This window comes from Anopheles marshallii, chromosome 3 (assembly GCF_943734725.1).
Source record: "Anopheles marshallii chromosome 3, idAnoMarsDA_429_01, whole genome shotgun sequence".
Lineage (NCBI taxonomy): Eukaryota > Metazoa > Arthropoda > Insecta > Diptera > Culicidae > Anopheles > Anopheles marshallii.
Genome location: NC_071327.1, coordinates 67,879,904 through 67,901,133, shown reverse-complemented (window position 1 = coordinate 67,901,133; position 21,230 = coordinate 67,879,904). Strand labels below are relative to the sequence as shown.

The following is a 21,230-nucleotide window of genomic DNA, read 5'->3' as shown; positions in this document are numbered from 1 at the left end:
TCGTCTCCATGCGCTTGATAACTGCAGTGTCTCCGGTCCGAAAATGTGGTGATCGACGACTAAATTAATACCATCTTCCAAACAGCAGAATGAACGGAAGCTGAAGATGAACGTGATTTTCTTAACCATTAATGCAGCAAAAGAACATCATTACAACGAGACGGAGGACCATTCATGTACGATGCTACTGTTGGACGCACACTGGCTAATGGGTGTAAATAAAACCTCCAAAAAGACAACATTAAGAAGCGTCAAATAATGAGCAGTACAACGATGCTTGCCACACTCCCCGTTCGCGATGGAGCTCAGACGGAAAGCAGCAAAAGGCAAAAGGCGCCATGAAACATTAGCCCCGGCTGGGGACAACAAATTGTTGTGACATGATCGTTTGCTACTGGTTTTTAGCATAGAATGGCAGTTCGTCGAAATGGTTGGCTTCATCACCGGTAGCATCAGTTTGGAGTCATCATTTATGCTTCGTTTTGAGTTGATGCATGAATTTATTTTTGGAATTGTGTTGATTTGCTTGCTGATATGATTCAGACTAGTTATGATTGAGTTTCATTTTTGTGCGCTTAAGTAATGAAAATTCCTCAATCTTTTAGCACATTTTAAATATGTTTTGGAGTCAGTTGCTTAGGAACCTGATGAATCCGTAAAGACGTTGTATAACAGTGCGTTCACGGTACTGCTTATAGAGATATGTGACTACTGGGACTTTATCTGTTAATTATTCCTAAATCCGACAATCACGACAGGCGTTTTAAGTTGAAAAGATTCTTCAGAATGTAGAATGAACAACAGGCCACCAAAAATAGCGCACATCTCAACATCAATGTTGTTATCAGTCTTAGCCGCAAGATAGGTGAAATTTAAACCAACTTCAAAGCTGCGATCACAGCCTTGCGTTAATCGTCATTTGCAAGCAAGATCGTTGATGGTGACAGCAGCAATTTGCATTTTTCCTCTATTGGATTGACTTAGAATATAGGTCCCGACTTCTCCATTCCGGAGTCACTGAGGACCCTCATTATTTTTAGCAAGCAATTCCAGATGAGCTTATTGAGTAATAAAATTATTAACTAATCTTGCTGTCGTATACGACCTTGAAGTGAATAAAAACTAGAAAGGAGTGGAGGTTTAGCTACGCACATTTGTAATAGCATAGTGAGGATTTGATCAGGTTGATTGCTCATTTTGCAACCCTGTCTGATGGATTCCTGTTACAAGCCATGTATTTCCTTTCCTAGTCCCAAAAACGCTCTTATTTGCAAGTTTTTGTTTTATTATCGTTGGATTTTCGTGAACGACTAACAAGATCAGTCCTAATTTATGTTGTAGAACAAATCATTCTGCAGTGGTTTGCTTTGTACCATACAAAAGACATCTGTACACGTGATTTGGTGTTCGCCAGAAAAATACAGCTTGTTAAACGTGTTACAATAGCTAACCCTAGGGCATAACAGCATGTATGGCGTTCGGTTACCAGGCCACCTGTTGCTATCGTAGTAATGTCGACGAAGTAAATTTACTATGAATCGATTTCGATGAACCCACCGTCGGCGGGTGTGTATGTTTGTAAATCAATCTTTGCCCAGTCAATAGGCCAACGAACACCGGAGTCCGCTAGTCCCGACACCGTGGAATCCGCCAACCGGATGGGCTGATCTGTGCCAAACGATACGGGTGAGCGGTGATGAGAACGTGCAGACGGAGCAGATAGAATCATTGATTTACTTCTCGCAAAAACCTGCACAACGGCCACCGACGGTACCGAGCGGGCACCGAATCACAGCGTACGATGATGTATCGATTTTCCTCCCCCGGATACCATCCCCGGGAGCGACCGACACGTGGACGCACGAGTGAAAGTTACCTTTTGCCGCCAAGCTGGTAAACTCAATTTACGTTTTTCGTTCAAACGCGTTCGTTCAACTTTTACGATCGTCCTCCGCACGGGTGGGAGGCGTTAGCGTGCCGTTCCATCCCTTTATACCGACTGCACAAATCCTGCTCACCTGCAAGCGGTGGCTTTGCCGATCCTACATAACCGTGATTGCATTACGGGAGCTCGTTTGCATCAGTTTCGTACCGTGATGGGATGGAGCGGCAATTGAATGGGGAATGAGAGAACGGAGTGCAAATGCATCTGCTCGGTCACATTTGCATCCAGATCGGATTGACACTCCATGGTGAGTGGTGTAAGATGTCGGGAACATATCTTTCGTACAGGAATAATTTGTGTGTTTAGCACACTATGGGCAAAGTTAGTGATAATATATTGGTTTATTGCCATTTTAGTCACTAAAGGTATAAACGTTTATTAATATCTGTAATGCAAAGTAAACTGTTATGTCAGTTAGCAATTAAATTTGCCACGTAAATAGACAGAGGATGAATTGAAACTGAAATCGACTTATGACATTTTAAATTATTAAAATTGGTTCTTTGATTGTAGTTAAGCACACACACCAAAATATAGTTTAAACGATGGTCCCAAAATGCATGTTAAATCCAACTCATCTTGAACGAAACATAGATCTGTTCCTTCCATGTCACTCCTTTTTAAAGATTGATTTCAAAAACCGACATTGACTACCAATTCGTTGCGGTTTTGGCATACCACCTTTGCTAGCTCTACCTATCGATATCTCGCAAAGTGAACAGCATACAGTGCAACGACCACCGTACCGTTCCGCCGATCGCAATCGAACCAGAACCGTTGTGATTGAAACCGAAATCGGGGACAGAATAAACCATTAGTCAATTTAGTGCAGTGACGTCGTGGCGGGTGCGCTTCGCCCGGTGCAAGAATATAGCCCGATCGATCGAAGCTAATGCAATATTGTGTAAGCTTTCACTCTAAATTTTTGGTCGTATTATAGCTGGCAGCACCTTTTATCGCACAAATGGTTGCGCCTCTCAGTGTACGGATTCGATGCAACAGTCGGTCGAAGTTCGACTTCGGCTTACTATGTTACCGTGGCCGGAAGGTGGTTGTAGCTGAAAGTAGGATCGTGTAGTTGCTAATGGACAATTGAAAGGTACCTTTTATGCTGGGATGAATTATTTATTGGCCGTTATAGTGTTTGATGGTTGTAAAACTGTACCTTCAAAATTAACGAGCATCCATTCATAAGTGATGCAGTACTTTTCGTAAATAATTAAAAAATAATCCAATCTACTGCTCTTGATTCTGGAACGTTTAAATATTTTTCCACATTAAACTTAATATGACTAAAAAAATAGTATGAAAAAAAATGAAGAAATCCAAACACCTTCTAAAATATTCCAGACTTCTCATAGAGAAAGGACAAGGAATTCCAGAGCTATTCTGGAATTCCATGTTTTTAATAAAGAACAAAACAGAATAAAGAAATTGCTTGCAATTTTGATTAAATTTTGAACTGTGATGTATTTGAAATCTTCACATTTTTTGTAACTTTTGCAAGCTTTTGCAGACAAAGTTTTTTCAGACCATGTTTTTGCAAAGTTTTCAGTGGCTCGGTTGATATAATTCTAAACAAAATCAATCTCAGCTTGCAAAAGTTCCAGAATTTGAGAAGGATTTCAGATATTTCTTGAAACATTCTAATACATCTTTAAAAAAAACTCCAGAAAGCTCCCAATTTTGCAACTTGCTTATAAAATCGCTGTATTTTCTCAAAATTCCGGGCACTACTGCTATGACATAGCCACAATCATTAAATTAATAACCTTTGAGTTCAGCTATTCCATTGAATCCGTGTATCTTTTATGCATCGTTTACCACACAAAATAAAAGCTGAACCTCTCGAGTCTCTGGCATGGCGCACAAAGGACACTTTTGTTCGCTTGAACCGTTGTTGCTATTTAACAGCAACCATCCCGTGTAATGCGGTTTCCATCAACAACACCATCCAACCAACTACCACTTACTAGTACCTCAGAAATGCGGCTTCAATCTACACTAGCACACCCTGCTGCAAGACTGCAATACCACTCATGGCATCGTTACACAAGCGAAAGATCGCGCCACTGCAGGAGACAATTTAAAGTGCACTTGCAGCCGGCGTATTTCACGATACTGAGGATTGCGGCAGAAGTGTGTTTGCGATCCCTCTCGTAGCTCGCCCCGGCACTTGCCTTGTGCGGAATTTGTCTTCGACGATCGCTTGATTATTATTGAGTTGTACTTTTTCAATTATGATGTCTATAATAACCAACAAAAGGATGGTAACTCTCGGATTTCCAGTGCCTCGATTTCTGGTTCCCCTTCAGATGACAATGCTCCCTGCCGACAAATGGCGATCATCACTGATGATGATGATAATGATTATGTTGTTGATGTTGATTACACTGATTGGATGTAAACCCTTTGCCTTTCCTACAATTTCTTACCCACCCTGCCTTTCGCCTAACTATTCATGATGCCAAAGGGATGCCAAAGGGCTCGGTATCAGTTTACATCATTGTCGGGCAATTGGTGGAACTTAATTAAAACCAATTTCTTGCTAGCCGCATCCCCCGGGGAATGGAAAGCGATACCTTTGGTGGGCTTGGGCAATTCTGCGAAGCAAATCGACGTTGGCACCTCGGTACGGTCGGCGGCAAAACCAACCGTCTAGTCGGTCATCTAGGGTCGAGTGGAATTAGTGCAATTTAAGATTTATTTACCTAGCCATTCCCTTCCCAGTTACGGGAAGTTGGAGTGGTCAGGGCGAAGAAACAGAACTACATTCTTTAAATTTTCCTTATTGCTTAAGAGTAATTATTGAAAGGATAATTTATTTCGCTCTGGTTTAACAAGTTATAAATGTAATAAGAGTGCATAATTCTTTTTAAAAACAACTTTGAAAAAAAAAATTTACTTCTTTTATTTTTAAGATCACAATGATAATTTTTCATACTTTTACTGCATGTTTGTTTTTTGCTTATTTGCTCAAATATTATTGGCGATCACTTTATACGATCATTTACATTTGACCAATGCACATTTTACATAGCTCCGAATTCAATCTTCTCACGTACCAGACATGATCGCCAATCGAGTGCGATTGGGTTTTATGATCAATAAACCTTCATTTTTATGCTCCCACGCGATGTCGCCCCAGGCGCACACCGATCGCATACCAAATAAACCTCCTCGCACTGAGTGATTATAGATTTTACATACAATTTTAATTTTTAAATATATGATTTCGATTCATCGTCCGCAATGGGTGGAATTCAATCGAACATTATTGAAATAAAATTTTCAAACCCATCATTGATTAGAGCTTAAAACTTGCACGATACAGTTTGTATGCGTCAAGATCAAAGCATCGGGTGCTCTACGCTCAACAATGATGATGGTCCTCGATTGTTCTCGACAAATTGTCCCTTCCCTTCCAATTAACCGGGCCGAGTGGCATGAAATGATCGTAGGCTGCATCCCGCACAAAACTGCATCACGGTAAGTGCAATTTGTCAGTCAAGTCAGGCGGTCAGCATCGCGGTGTGCCTGTTTGCCTTTTCTGATTGGTCAATTGACCGCATCGCCATTTTCATATGCAACCTGACGCTGCGGGTGCGTCTCCAGAACATGCCATCTTCGTTGAACACCGCGCACCGAAAATGTGACCCACCGAACGTATTTATTTTATTTGGAATCGCTTTTCTGTTGTCTTTTTAACAGTCCTCGCTCTGGTGCGACATCGACGTTGGCTTAAAACGATTAGGTAGCATAAACATCACACTTTACGGCTTAGCTCTTGCCATCGTCCAAGCCAATCCATGACGTTGAACCATGAAGCAGCACGCCACGTTGAACAAGATGGGACTACTTTCAATTAATTTATGACGCAGCACGGCCAACGTAAATGTTTGTGATGATGAATTTAAATTTCATTTTAATGAATTTGTTGTGTAAGGAACCACAACAGAATGAAGGAAAAGGCAACCAAAGAAAGGAAAGCACAAAAAGGAAACACTCGAAAAGACCAAATCGCCAATGAAATGCATTCGTCGTTAGTAAAGTGCATGGCGAAATGGCGAAAGCTGCGGTCACAAAATGCATCATAATAATATGCACTAAAAATTCTCACAGCAGTCCAATGAATAACCTGCCCACAGTAATCGGTACAACTGCCATACACCGCATTCATTGCACTTTGAGCTGTATGTTTGCAGTTTTGGGCTGGTGATTTCCGTCTCATCGCTCAAACTTTCAACGTGACCAGTCCACCTGCACACATATACCTTTCGAAGATGAAAGATGAATGGAAAGGTAAAGAAAAACACACAGCTCACAAAAACGACGATCACTGCTGAACGTTTCACACTCATTTGCGTATTGAAACGTGACTGGAATTGGCAGTGATTGATGGATTTTTGCGAAGCTCTAGCACCATAAGCGTCGGGTAGATGATCGGGCCAAATGAATCATTATAACGCAGTTGTCAATGGGTGGAAAGAAAGAAATGGAACCGTCCACCGATTGTGACTGTTTTATGTTTATGAGGAATTTGATTTTGTTTTTATTGTTATTCAGGGTTATCTTGTTGAAATTGTGAGATTTCGAAGAAACATATTCTTATTTATCGGGACAACAACCTTAAGTCTTGTAGGCCTGCCATTTCTGGCTTTCTTTGTTTTTATTCACCTGAAGCTGGATCCTGCGGAACAAACAATCATCAAGCTCATCTTGTCAATGAGCACTTATTTTATAAACTTTAATCTGACAATCAACTTGGGAACCTTGGTCAGAGTGTGGCAAACGTAAGTCAAATCAAGTACAACCATGTTTTAGTTGGTTATTTTTCAAGTAAATGATCGAAACTTTTGTAGGACCTCTATCGAAATCAAAAGTTTTTGAGGAATATACCGAGGTCCGGAGTAATGTCTTGAGATCTTGTAAAATTCAAAGCTGACATGGACGTATTTCATATAATTTTGACGGGTAGATGGCCTATGTGTTGGCGAGATGGTTGTAACAGGATTTTTTACGGTGGATAACCATCCTTACTAACATTTAGTAGCAAAACGCCATGTTTACTCGGCAAATCTCAAGTTAACGTCTTATTCCAGTTTGTATCAAAACAGATAAGCCTTCAAACTTAAAAAGCTCATACAAAAAAACTAATTGCATATACCACAGATGCCATCGCCGTTGAAAATTGCCAGGCGTCTCCATTACGATAGTAGCAAATGTTGAACAGTCAAATCTTAACTTGCTTAAACATTTATTTCCCTATTTCCCACAGAAATACGTCCTAAACTAGCTTAAAGCACTTACATCACTAGCGCCCTGTCTTCTTTCAACCGTTTTAGTCGTGAGTTATTTCATTAATGTTTTACAACCACCAAACAATCGCACACGTGTTACTCTGGTCATTCAAAACGAAGGCCAGAATCCTCAAAAGGAAAACCAGCATATGCGTTTTTACTTTGAGTGTCTGCAAAGTTTTAGCATACCGACCAAACGGCTTCTAATTGAAATGGTCTTTTGCGTGGTGAATCACCAGATTGTGTTCATCGCGCGTTTCTAGACGAACATTTTCTCAGCTTGGACAGGGAGGGAAAGAGAAGAGGGTTTCTTCAGGAAATACACTCTACTATGGTTACTCATGGACACGGTATTCCTTCGTGACGCAAACTTTAAACCACAACTCCGTGGTTGGGCTTCTTCTTAGCTACGGTGCTTCATGTAAACTAGAGTCCGTACAAAAATCCGTCTACTTGTAAAAGCCTTAGTTTGTTGGGGATAATTTTTTTGCTCCCGCGTAACAATCTGTTCAAGATGTAAAAGTTTCTTTAAACGTTGCTCTGAGAAGCGAAAAATGTCTTTTGAATGGTTTCATGACAATAATCGCTGCTTTAACATTATTCTCTGAGATTTCAACCGTGTTTATGATCTTTACCTTTTTATGCTCAGGAAATTAAATCATTTATGTGCATTTGCTTTGTGTAATCCATATTTTCTATAGCTTCTTCTTGTTTGGAAACAATATTCATTCAGTTTAAAAACTGTGGTTTGCTAACAGTTGTGACTTGCCAACGAGCACATTTTTGTTCGTGCTTGCTGGCAGTTTTCTTGCGGTTGCGGTTGGTGTTGTTTTAAGTTTGTTCGCTTTGAAGACGTCATGGGACAAGGAGCGTATGCTAAATAGAGTGCGCAACGATGGACGTCAACATTAAAATAATGATTGATGACGCACTGCGTGTTACGAATGGTTCAGGATCCCGCAGGTAAGATGGGAAGAAACAAGACGATGATCAGTTGAATGATGTGTAAAACCATCGAGGATGCTTAAATATACATCACCGCCGTCGCATTAGCGTCCAAGCATTAGCATACATTAGCTATGAAAATATCCACCGATTGCGTTCGCGTGCACTGTATGCAAGATCTGTTCCTTTTTTCTTTACGATCTATCTATCTTTTTTTTTGCAGTCTGCCAATCAAATGAGATCTTGTTATGAGAGACTTACCTATATTTTTAATAAATTAGTAGAACCGTTTAATATTTTATTAATTATTTTAGCTTTTTTTATTTGTAAATCTGACATGATGGCTTTTTATCATTTATTATATTTGAAAGCTGTTGTTATTATTAATTTTAATTAAGAAAAATACCTTAAATACAAAAACACAAGTCGTTATTATGCTGCTTAAAGCAGATAAAATCATTGGCATTTTTCAACATTAGTCTAATTAAAACCATTTTACTGAGATCTCACATTTAAGTCTCTCAACTGTGCAATGGTACAGTGAACTAAAGCAAAACGGCACCACAATGCATTAATCAAACAGTATGTGCTGAAATTCGCAACATAAAAAAGTGGAAATGCGCTCGATTCATAAGATACGTGCAGCATGTTTTAAATTTTACCGACAAAGGAAACATAAAACACTCTAATCACGTACGGGTAGTACACGGCCGGCGGTTAAATAGATCAATTCAATTTATTGATGTATCGATCAGTCAGCGCCGGCGATACATGAAACAATAATGAGGTGGTTTAGAGAAAAAAAGACATCGCACTGCTAATGGAGACAACATTAATGAAATAATTAATACGGTATCGCAATCGCGCCGACCAAATGCCGAACATTGCAAACAAGCAATGTTGTGCATTCCAAACAGTCGTAAAATTGTAAAACCAGGTCCCATTCGGTTCCACGCCGCACAGCATTCCCTGTGCGGCATACAAAGTTGAAATGCGATCTAGTTTATGATTTTCATTCGCTGCTTCGCCCCGGGGTCCACTCTTGCCATTTCATCGCTTTCTGCCACCAAGCCACATTTTGCACCATCTTCCCGCCGTGTGCTGAATCTCAGATCGCCGATCGCAAAAATCAAAAGTTCCACCGCTGTGTGAAAAACCCCTTTTTGCGCAACCCGAATCTGATTCGTTTCCCTCGTGCAGTGAACGTTTGGTTAATTGAATGCGCCGGGACCGCGGTTGCGGTTTAGCCCTGTCAAAGACATCAAAGCATGATGTCCCCCCTCCCTTTAACGTCAGCCAACATTGCCGGTCTTAACGGTCATCATTAGTTTACCGTTAATTGACACCGTTCCGGGGATAAAAATGCATTTTTCAAACAATTAACCTTGACGGGGACCGTGCGCCTCCATCGCTGTGCGCCACCTGACGGACGGGTGTGCGCCCCCGGGGTTGGAAACAGTGACGTGGCGATGTCTGTGAGATACCGATGATTCACGAACTTCTGTGCGACCGTGGCGAGTGTTCGGGTGCGATCGGGTGATTATATTAATTGAATACGAAATGGTGCTCCTGCATAATGCAGGATCAGGTTTCGCTTGCAAAGACCGCTGGGTGGTCGAACGGTTATGCTCCAATTCCATTTTCTGACAAGCCTGTCACAGAGCTACCCCGGTAAACCTTCGCCTAACGATGGTTTGCAACCTGTAAGCCGTGACGTTATTTAAATGTTTCAACTTTTTTGTTCACACGATCACTCAATTGACTTGTGCAACATAAGCCAGCGTTCGAAGCTCCTTATTAGATGAGGTTTTCTGTGCAAAGATAAAAACAAGCGCAGGTCACTTAATGGCAGGCTGTAATGAATAGATGTATTGCGAAGCGAAACAATCGGCGCTGTTTGAACGATTCCTGTTCCACGGACATACGTTAACTCTCCCAGGTAAATGGACTTTTCCTCTAACGAACGTCCTCCATTCAGTGTGCCGTCACATAAATCGAAACGAAATCCAACCATAGTAAAAAAGGAGGAAAACACACACACACACACAAACCATTAAAATACCACCGGTGAACCCTTTATCTCGATACGTGAACAAACTTTTCTCCTACCGTCAGGCCGCATGTCGCAAGATTAATGAGCTATTGTGGGATAGCTCAACAACAACAACAAAAAAGCACCCAGTAAAAACAACATGACGGATGCTTGATCAAACAAGACACTTCAAATCTATACCCACGATAATTGGTGCGCGCGATCAGAATCGGTGCTTCTCCGCAGGAGGCCGCCTGCCTGTTATGATCAGCCTAATGATGGCTTCGCGGGGATGAATGCAATTGAGGTACGGTTTTGTTCGGAGTGAATGGGGTCTCTTTTTTTTTTCCATGCTCCGTACCATCTCATTTCCCATTCCCAACACGCGGGGTGTAGAAAATGAATGATTGCCAGCGGTGGAAATGGGTGCACGTGCATGGAATATATGTACGGAAAATATATAGATATGTGCCCGCGCAGATTACCGACACAAAACCGATCGCGGATGGGAAAGTTGTGGTGGTGAGTTTTTAGATACAGTCGCTTGTTTCTTTCGCAATCGAGCGTATCCGATTAATGCTATATTGTTGTCCGTCACTCTGTGCTGAATAGATAGTAGGGGATGGGATTAAAATCCTTTTTCTTTGCTCAATTAATTTTCAAGCCTTTTAACAAAAAGCTATACAGTATTCTTTTCGAGAGGACTGTACGTACTATGTATTTGTACTATTATATTCGACATTTATGGTATATTTGGATATAATCATTAATTCAGACTTTCAGCCATTATGTTGAACCGTCCTGACGAAAATAGATTGCTGATGTTACCAAGATACTTATTATCAAATTAAATATTCGATACGAAATATAGCCATGGACTGTTTTTTAAATGTTAAAATCTCTATATTGATGAAGCAATATCGATAGAAAATGTATTGGATGGACTCGAAACAATTCCCTTCCTCTTAATGATTGGGTTATCTACCTTTATTGTAATACATACTCAAATGCATTTGAACATGCAGTCTCAAATCACTTCTACGTGAAGCTTGACACATTTATTGAAACTGAATGGATTGATGGACTCGACCTAGAATACGATAAACCACACACCAAAACGGATACATGTCAGTTGTCGAACGAAATTCGAACCAACAGGTTCAACCGGCACCTTCAACCATTTTGCTTGTACCGTTGCTGCCGTATCGTGAAACCGTCGCGGGAGATGCATCTTCGGTTTCAATCAAAGAGACCGCAACCTCACACTCTGGGCCACGTTGCACCGTTCGGGTGCAACACGTGCGTTGATGCGACATACCGTCTATCATCTGACCGCGGCCACGAAATGGTTTCACACGAAGCAACCACCGCGTCCCCAACGGTGGTGGTCCCGTCCGTACATCGACTCATCTCGTTGCCAGGCGATGCACGATCCGTTCGCCGGCGGTACCGTGTATGGGGTTTTGCTTCGGCTTCCATCCGTCGCCGCACCGTACCGGGAGGCTAATTGATCGCGGCATCTATTATATTGAATTTATGATTTCACTATTTGCAATCAAGCGTCCAACCCGTGGGGCCCCGTTACCGTGTGAACCGAGTGCATCCGAGCTGGGGGAAAAAAAAACTCCCGGTTCGTATGGGGCGACCTGTTGCACCATCCTATCGGCGATCTTTGACCACGGTCCACGGTGTTGCCTTGCCGACCGCCGTGGTGTGGCGTTATTGATGATTGCATTTCATGGTTGCTATTCCAGCTTTTATCTCATTTGTTTTTTTTTTTTTTGTGTTTGCTTCCTTTCCAGCCGGTACCTGTTGGTTGCGGCGGTATGAGTCGTCGGGAAAGTGCAGCCAGCTGTTCGCTCGTAATGTGACGCGAGAGAGTTGCTGCGGGGCCGGCTCTAATGGCGGGAAGGGCTTCAGCGAGCGGGACATTCCCGATGTCGGTCTATTCTTCATCAACGCGTTCAACGATGGGATGGAGTGCAGTTCATGTTTAGGTAGGTAAAATACGCTTTTTTGTTAATCATACTGTATATTAAACAGCCATGACGATTTTTTTTTCCATGGGTTAATAATTTATGGAACATAATTTTCTAGGGGAAATCACTTGAGGAAATAGTTTTTTTTCATAATCGTTACTGATTCTCATACGATTAACCCGATTATTTTTCAGTTGTATTGAAATCAACATACTTTATGAATCATTTTCATTCATATTTTGGGAAGAAATACACTCAGATGCTCAAAAAATTATAGATTTTACAATTTGTGTATGTTTAATTATTTTAAACATTAGATTACGTATTTTTTATTGGGAACTGACTGTATTTATTAAAGAGAACGAAGAATTCCTTTCTACATAGCATTGAAGCATTATTTTCATGGTTGCCTTGTAAGAATGTTCAAATTACTTTTTATCCCCATCCAACAGATACCTGCGACCGTGCAAAGTGTGGCCCAAACAAACGTTGTGTGATGCGCCGCAATCGTCCCAAATGCATCTGTGCACCGACGTGCAGCGGTGGCAGCAACAAACGACGCCCACCGTCATCCAGACGCAACAACCGGCTGCATCAGCTGCACCAGCCACAGCAGCAACACGAGCAGCAACCCCGCTTTCACCAGCAAAACATTAAGGTGATCAACCTGAGCGAAAGCCAGCGAAACCACCGACAGTATTTCGCCGACACCGGACGGCAACCGAGGCCGCGCCAGCTACGGTACACCGGCCCGGAGACGGTCGACGGACGCGGCGGCAGGAGTGTAAAAAAGTCTAGCCTAAGTGAAAACCGATCACCCGGTGGTAGCCAAAGAGCGGGCGCAAAACCCAGCGCCAAGGATAACGCTAAGGATAAGAAGCATAATTTATTGGAATCTGTGACATTAGTGAGTAGTAGTCGGGGTGGCAGTAGTAGTAATAGCAGTAAGCATAGTAGAAGTAGTGGCACCAGCACGTCCAAAGGTCTCACCCACCAGACCCGCAACTGTACTGCGGCGAGTTACGGTCCCGTACCGCCCGGCTGCACCCCATCCGGCCGCGACTGGACCGGTGGCGAGCGGATCGTACTGCAGCAGAGCGGGTTAGCTTTAAATACCAATCCCACCGGTGGCAAGGGTGCAGCGTCCAAGGGCCGAGGTGCTGTATCGACCTTTATTCCACCCACCACAACGCGTCGCCACCATCGGAAGGATGCGCCGGTCCGGGGCAATCAGACGATGAACGAACGAACCCACCGAAAGTCCACCACCGTCGCACCGTTCGTCGCGTTCGGGAAGCCAAAGTTGCTGCGTGTTCCGCGGGTCGGCCGCAAGCAGAACGGCACGGCGGTACGGGTACCGCGCCGTGAGCCAAACTATGTGGACGATGTCTTCTTCATCGAGAACTATCACCAGCAGCAGCAGCAGCAGCGAAGAAATCGAAAGCACCAGGGCCTGCCGATGGAGGATTTCTGGGGCAATGAAATTATGGTAAGATCATCAGCACGGTCTTTGCAACGCGTTTTGGAACCATTTTTTAACCTCTTTTGTGAGTTTTTAATGACTGTTGAATTGAGTTTGAAACATTTAAATTGGATTTTATTTTATTTTTAGAGCGATTTATACAAGCACTAATACGCTATTTATTTCATAGCTTGAATAGTTTTTCATTTTAGTTTAAATAATTTTTTCCAATCTGTACTTTAAGTTAAATGCTGACAATAACGTTTTTTTTATTGCAGCATCAAACAAACTTCTACAATCCAGTCTGCGGCACAGACGGTAGAACGTACAAAACCGAATGTCAGTTGAAGAAGCGGGCTTGCAGGCAGGAGATTACTTCCCTGTTGGTTGCCTACAAAGGACACTGCCAAAGTAAGTACTATTCTTCAGACTATTTATTCCTTTTTTTAAGAAACTGAAAGCAGAAGAATCCGAATATTAATGAAATCGATGCGTCATGTACAATTACCTTTTGAATTTCTGCAGTTGTTGGCAACGAAAATTTTGGGAAATGGTTTATGTTGGAATCAAGAAAGATTTTTGCAAGTATGGATTGTAGTTGCAGTAGTTCCAGATAACACATCTATTACAACAACTAGTTCTTCATCGACCGATATCAGCAATGGTTCCCATTTTGTCAGTTGAATTCGGAATCCGTGGAATTATACTCCACATTTTCCGATTTGATAAATGATTCCTGTACAGATTTCCCAACTCTTCATGAGATATCTTCTTGTAGGTTGTAGGTGTAGGTTAAAACTTCAATCTCTACAAATATGACGACCATTCCCATCGCCAAACCCATCGTAAAATGTATCCTAATTTTGTGGATGCCAAGATAACATGCGTCAGAATGCGCTCTAAACCGTTGAAAAGCGATACCGTCGAAGCTAATTAGAGCACCTCCCTCACATGATCGAGTGCGGCCACGAAGAAAATGGCTTCCTGCATCGTCCATTGCCAAACTCGCGTTCCCTTTTCCATCGCGCTGAGGCACGCTGTCAGCGGCAATATGTGCGGAGCCAAACTAAACATCAAACAATCCCCCACGCTCTCCTACACCGTAGTGAACGCTCCCTTTGATGACAGAATGCTTCAGCACTTCGCGCAACACGCGAACCACTAGATCAAACTGTGCTGCTCCATCACACGCTGTCCAAAAAGTGCAGACCCTTCCCCGGGTCGCAAACTTTTTTACGGAAGACGATCGTCGTCTGCATCGTCACGGGGCCGCCAGCGCTGGCGGTCGTAAATTTTACTCTGATTTATTTTCACCCTCATCCGCGCTGCGTGACTGGCGATTACCTCGGTGAGGACGCACGATTAACGATGCGATCAGGCGGGTACGGTGCGTTCGCTCACTGCGCTCACTGCTTTGAAGCAGGGAATCCGCACCGCGTACTTGGTGCCAAGCCGCTCGGTTTACGTTTGTTTGTCGAACGCGAAGGAAATTGACCATTTCTGCATTAAGTTTGCGGTGCGCTGTGTGCCCATAGTTAGTGCACAAATGCTGATGGAAATTGGTGATCATCATGTGCGGAATTCAGTGAAGATTATTGTTCTTGCCGTGGTGCACGGTAATCATCGGTCTGGGCTGTATCAGAGGATGAAGTATTTACGATGCTGCTTCTGATCACTGGCTTTCAGCTGGGGGTGATGGGTTGTAATTGCACACCACGGTGCAGGTTTAACGATCGCGAACGATCATCGGACACGGTGCCGGTTTGTTTTCTCTAGTCGTGGGTGAATTAGTTACCCTTTTATTGGTTTGGTGCACGGAAAAACTTGTTTGTGTAGCGAAAGTACAGTAGTTTTTCTTCTGCACGAGCAACATACCGTCCATCTCTTTTACATTCAAATAGTTTTAAAACAATTTGGCAGATAAATTTGGAATTGTAGCATGATTTTCGTGTCTTGAAGTAAAATTTTCACTCTCAGCTTTAACACACCTTAAACTCGCCTTGTACTGGAAATGGCATTTACTTACATTCCTAGCATTGCATCAATTGCATAACCTCTTCGAAATGTCATACATCACGTTGTGATTCTTATCTTAATTGTTTCTTGAGAATTGATCAACATTCACCTCGTGAGAAAACTAGTTTCGTTGGGGTAAAACTTGCGTCACATTTATTCGCCCGCCACTACTGGGTCAATTTGCTTCGCCAATTCCAGCGCAAAAGCAGCCAAACTCTGCACCAATAAACGATTCATAATTATCTTAAAGCGTAAGACAATATGCACTCTCCTTTCACAAGCATGCACCAATCAGTGGTTATGATGTACCAAAACCGAAAACTAACAGGACTTTCCGCCCATGAACACTCATTGCCATCCACTCCATTTCCAATGACGTACGGTTTGGCAGCCAGTTGAAAAGCAGCAAATTGATGTCTTTTTTTGCACGTTCAAATCACCGGTAAATAAACATGCATGGGTGTGTGGTTGCAATTTAAGTATTTTTTTTATGTTTTTGTCACTGCACATGCACATCGCCCCGTACAGCCCCGAGGCTGCTCAGGCAGCCGCAACTCATCAACGATTGGTGTGGCGTGTCGACTTTTGGCACACGCCCGCCAGAAGGTGGCCTCGGGGCCCAGGTGATTAACAGTGGCGAGAAAATTAAATCAACTACAAAAAAATAAATATAACTACATGTAACCGCTCATACCGGCAAGTGTGAACTGGAGGGTTGGCCGAGTGGGAGCACACACTTAACCGCTATCTTTCACCTGAGAAGCGTGGCATCGGCCGCACAGCGGGCGGGCAAGCATTAAAACGCGCGCGCAAGGTGTGTATTGCAGGGCCACCGAGCGGTATGTTTATCGTCACAGTTGGAATCGTCTCGTGCCATAGTGGACACAGTTGCTGCGCGTGCTGATTCAAGAATATATAAAAAAAAACACATCAACCTTCTCGTTACACCCCACGGTAACGTGTCAAAGTGTGCTAATACGGTTATTCTTTCTTACCTCTTTACCCCATGTTCTCTTAGCGTCTTGTAAGTTTGTCCAGTGTCCGGATGGGAAGCGATGCATCGAGGACCAGAACGCGACACCACACTGTGCATCCTGTGGTGGAACGGAGTGCCGTGCAGATCGATCGCCCAAATCCGTTGTTTGCGGTACGGATGGGATCACCTATCCGAGCATCTGCGAGCTAAAGCGTCAAGCATGTCTCACTGGTCGTGCCATTCCGGTTGCTTATCGGGGCCGTTGCGTGGGTAAGTGGTTTCTGTTACTATAAATACATACCTTTATAAATGTACTTATATTTCAAGAATTTGCTTATCCTGCAAAATTTTAACAACTATAACATAAGAAGTGTATTGATACATCGTTTGATTGAACTCAATTTCTACCTATTCATCGTTCTAATTAATTTAAGAAAAAATGGATACTACAAACATAGTAGTTTGACTATTGCATCCTAAAAGAACTGTAGATATGAGACTGAAAATGTTATACAAAAAATATTCGTTATTTTTTAAACATATAAAACGTTCTCCAAAAATGCACATACTGAAGAATACTTGAAGTACAGGATTTTGGATAAACTATTTAAATATAAATCACAAACAGTTGAAGTCAAAAAAAAACTCATTTTCACCGCAAATGTCTACAAATTTCCCTGTGCAAATGTCTCAGGGATTTTAAGAATTTCTAGGTTTCGTGTTAGCAGCTTTTATGTTATTACTGAAGGCGGATATTTTTTTTAAATGTTATTTCTACTTTTTCTTGACAATGACTCCAAGATGTTATAGAAAACATGTACTTTGAGCAAATGAAAAAAAAAAAAAATATTTTGGAACTATATTTCTTTCTCAAATGGTACCTAAAGATGACCTGGATTTATTGTTCACGAAAAATAATTGAGCCTCTCTAGAATTAAAAGCATGTATACAAATCTTTTTTCACATATTTTATAACGATGTTTGTTACATTGAATTCCCTGCGATCTGAGAGTCCTCCGTGCTACTTAATACCTCAGTGTACTCAAGCCAGATCACCTATCACAGAAAACACCAATAATTAGACGACATAAACAATTGCTCAACTGTTTCGCCGTTGAGTACCTCACCTGTACGTATAAACCTTACAATACGATGACCGATGTCGCTCATCAATTGTTGTCCTCGACGATCCGCCAAATGGGCGGCCAAATGAGCATCGTCAATAAATAAACCAGCCCCAGTTTACGCTTCGTTCCGGAGTTGGCTCCGGAATAGTCCAATCTTTTACTGCCTACCGTGCCGCCGACCCTGACGCGACCCATTTAAAATGTCCACGCGTCCAACGCACACGTCCCGGTTATGTTGTTTTTTTTTTGCTTCACCACTAAAATAAGCTAAAGAAAGAAGAGACCAATGGAGATATAATAATAAGCGAAAAAGAATAACCACACATAACTACCCCTAAGGCGCCTGGGAAGCAACCGGCTTAAAGGCAAACACTTCTTCTTAATGGGCAGCACACGCAAAGCGCAAAGTGTCAAAACAAGATTTTAAATTACTCCAACGACCCGGTGCCGGTGTGTGTGTGTTTGCATCGCGTGCATCGTGTCGGCGTATCAGGCAGGGCGGCACCGGTAAGGACGAAGATGATGAAAAACGCACGCAACGCCACGAGTTGGGTTGACCCGCTTGTCCGATTCCACTTTTCTGCCCCATCTGCATATTTCTGCGTGTGTGTGCGTGTGGTGTGTGTGTGTGTGTGGAGTGCACTTTTATCGGTGAGTCACTTACGCCCTCGGATGCACCCTCGGATATTTGCCGCACGCACCGCAAGTGCAACGCATTAATAAGTGTACCGCACGGCTAAACGCACTTATGGTGTAAAGATGTAAATAAAATAAAATAAATTTAAGGTAAAAAACAGCTGAACCACTGTCATCTCGGACGCCGTGCAAGTGGACTCGGACGAGCGTAGCAGAGTGCAAGGACTATTAATGCAACGATTTTTATTTATTTTTTGGTTGCAATCGAAAGTTGTGTAATTGGGTTGTCGGCTGCTACTGGTTGGGAGTTTTAAGGAGGTTATTATGGAACGGTAGCATGCGTAGTGTGGCACCAACATGTTAACATTTTGCTGCCTGTTCGATGATACAATGCACCGCGAGGTATGTTTCGACTTTTGTCATTTGTCGTCCCTCTTTAGTTCATTGCTAATATGAGTACGAAATTAAAAATCATCAAATTCAGCGATTTATTTGAATTTGGTGTTGATCTATTATTTATTACTTAGATTTTACTTTCAATTTATCAGTTTTTTGTAATGGTTGATCATAGTTATAGAATATGTATTTTTAAAATAAATGTATTTTTTACAACCTTGATCTCCATCATTGTATCTTTACGTGCCGAATTCCAACAAATAAGAACCTCAAGTCAAGGCCACTAAAGAAAGTAAAAACTCAACGTTCGGTAAAAAAGTCCTGTTTCCTGTACTGCACCATTTGCTTCTAATGATCGGGCTCCAAACATTCAACTCCAAACGTCCAGCCAAAGAGAAATACTAGCCACACAGAAAATTGGGGCATTTCCTCAATAAATTTTAGTCTCCATACCAGACCAAACTCAACCGGAACCGAATTGCAAAGATACATAGAATGGTAAGCAACATCAGATTTAAGCCAACAGGAAAATAAACTATACACACACAGCCAGCAACCCAATTTAAGTTTGATTGCATCGAAAACGATAATTCCCCTGGCTGTACGTTGCCTTGTAGAAAGAGTTAATTACGCTCGCACGCTTTCTTCCACAACTCCAGTAGTGTGGGAAGTTTTACGTACATTTTCTTTTCTTGCTATCTGTTCGACCTCACTGTATTTTGCTTTGCTTAACCAATCCTCTGCAAAAAAAAGAGCCGTTCTCATATGTGCATCGATTCGTGCACGGAACAGCTGCATGTGCGGCGTGTTTTGCTCGGGCGAAATATTACATATCGTACCGTGCTGCACACGAGAACGCCTCAAGTTATGAATGGGCTGTCCGGCAAAGCACATCGTCCATGAAAGGAAGGAAACACTCCATTTCTAGTGCTTGCCTGAACCTTCCTATTCTTTCCGCGCGCCAACTCGCTCAACTCCCAACCAGAAATTTGATCTTCTTCCCATCAGTGCCATCACCTTCTCACTTCCGATCAGAAGTGCACTCTCGGACGCACAGCTAAAAAGTGCACCGTGGATAGTGTACGCCCCGATCGCCAACGGGTTTCGCTCAGCTATCAATTAGAACCGATTGCGTTTCAAAATGCAATCAAACTTTGATCACTGGTATCGAGCAGCGTTCGTGATACTGCCCCAGCTAACCGGCAATTGACGTAAACTTAGACGGACAGAATTGGGTCGATCGGTGGGGCTCGACCGCTGGCAGACGGCGACGACCACGTGCATCGGGCTCGGCACCATCGACCGGCCTGTACGGTCCCGTGACTGATGGCGGGGTCTAATATGGTTTGGATGAGGATGCTATTAACTTAGCGGCTAGCAAGCTGTAACACATCTTTTTCACTCAATTTTTTATGCAAAACTTCACTTGTCCGATTCCATGTGTGTCCGAAAGCAATGTTTCTTTGGCTGTATTCTTTCTTTGGTATATTTCTTACAGTCTTCAACATTTTTGTTTCATTTTGGAATTTATTTACAATCACATTGAAATATTACTTTTAAAATCGTACAATTAAAGATAACAGAAAAAAACATTAATAAACAAAGATAGCAAAATGATGAAGTAATTGAAAATAAGTTGCAAGAACATTATGAAACACAAGGACGTTGAGTAACAAATTTAACATTCTTGAGAATTCATTCTGCTCAACATGTACAACATGAAAAACTAGTTAGGCCATGCCTTGTTGGCATGTAAAGCCATGTCTTGTTGTCAGAAGTTGAAATCTTAGATATAAAACCGTACGACCTTCGCGCTAAGAGAAAATATAATCGAAATCATTTTCATAAAATCATAAACAGGTTTAACAAAAGATATATCATTTATCATAGCAAATGTTTTAAATTGGTTTTTACTGATAATTAAGCCAATTAACATATCATAAAATCTGTTATCATTTGTACAAAACATAAAAAGCTAAACATATGATAAACATTTTTTGCAACTGCAAACTACGTCAGTAGTTTGTTTTGAATTATTACTATTATCATTATGATTAAGTTGTTGTAAATTTATCATAAATAATTGTGTATGGGAAATGTAAACGTACCGGTTATTGAATGGTACACATCAGACGGAACAGAGAACGTATTCGATAAGAAAACCTGTTTAATTCAATACGACCCTCAATTGCATACCCATATGTGTAGTCAGGGACTGTTCGTCCATTTTCATTAGTACGGAACATGATGTGAATTTATTCATGATTTGCGCTCAAGATGTTTCCAATTACAACTCTAAGACACTCACTGCTAAACCCTAGAGCGGGACCCCAGGATGGGTTTCAATCCGATGCTTAATCGCTTATGGCAAGCACGCAGACGGCGCCGAATGATAAAAGCTACACATTTAATTGTT

General features: G+C 42.1%; 1 protein-coding gene across 1 annotated transcript in view; it reads left to right on the top strand.

Moving 5' to 3' along the window:
• Nucleotides 1-21,230, top strand: part of LOC128713587 (uncharacterized) — a 52,611-nt gene that overhangs the window by 17,597 nt on the left and 13,784 nt on the right. The window contains exons 2-5 of the mRNA XM_053808447.1: nucleotides 12,025-12,219; nucleotides 12,654-13,690; nucleotides 13,942-14,074; nucleotides 16,698-16,925. Of these exons, the coding sequence (XP_053664422.1) occupies nucleotides 12,025-12,219; nucleotides 12,654-13,690; nucleotides 13,942-14,074; nucleotides 16,698-16,925 (1,593 nt within the window). The remainder of the gene's footprint in view (nucleotides 1-12,024; nucleotides 12,220-12,653; nucleotides 13,691-13,941; nucleotides 14,075-16,697; nucleotides 16,926-21,230) is intronic.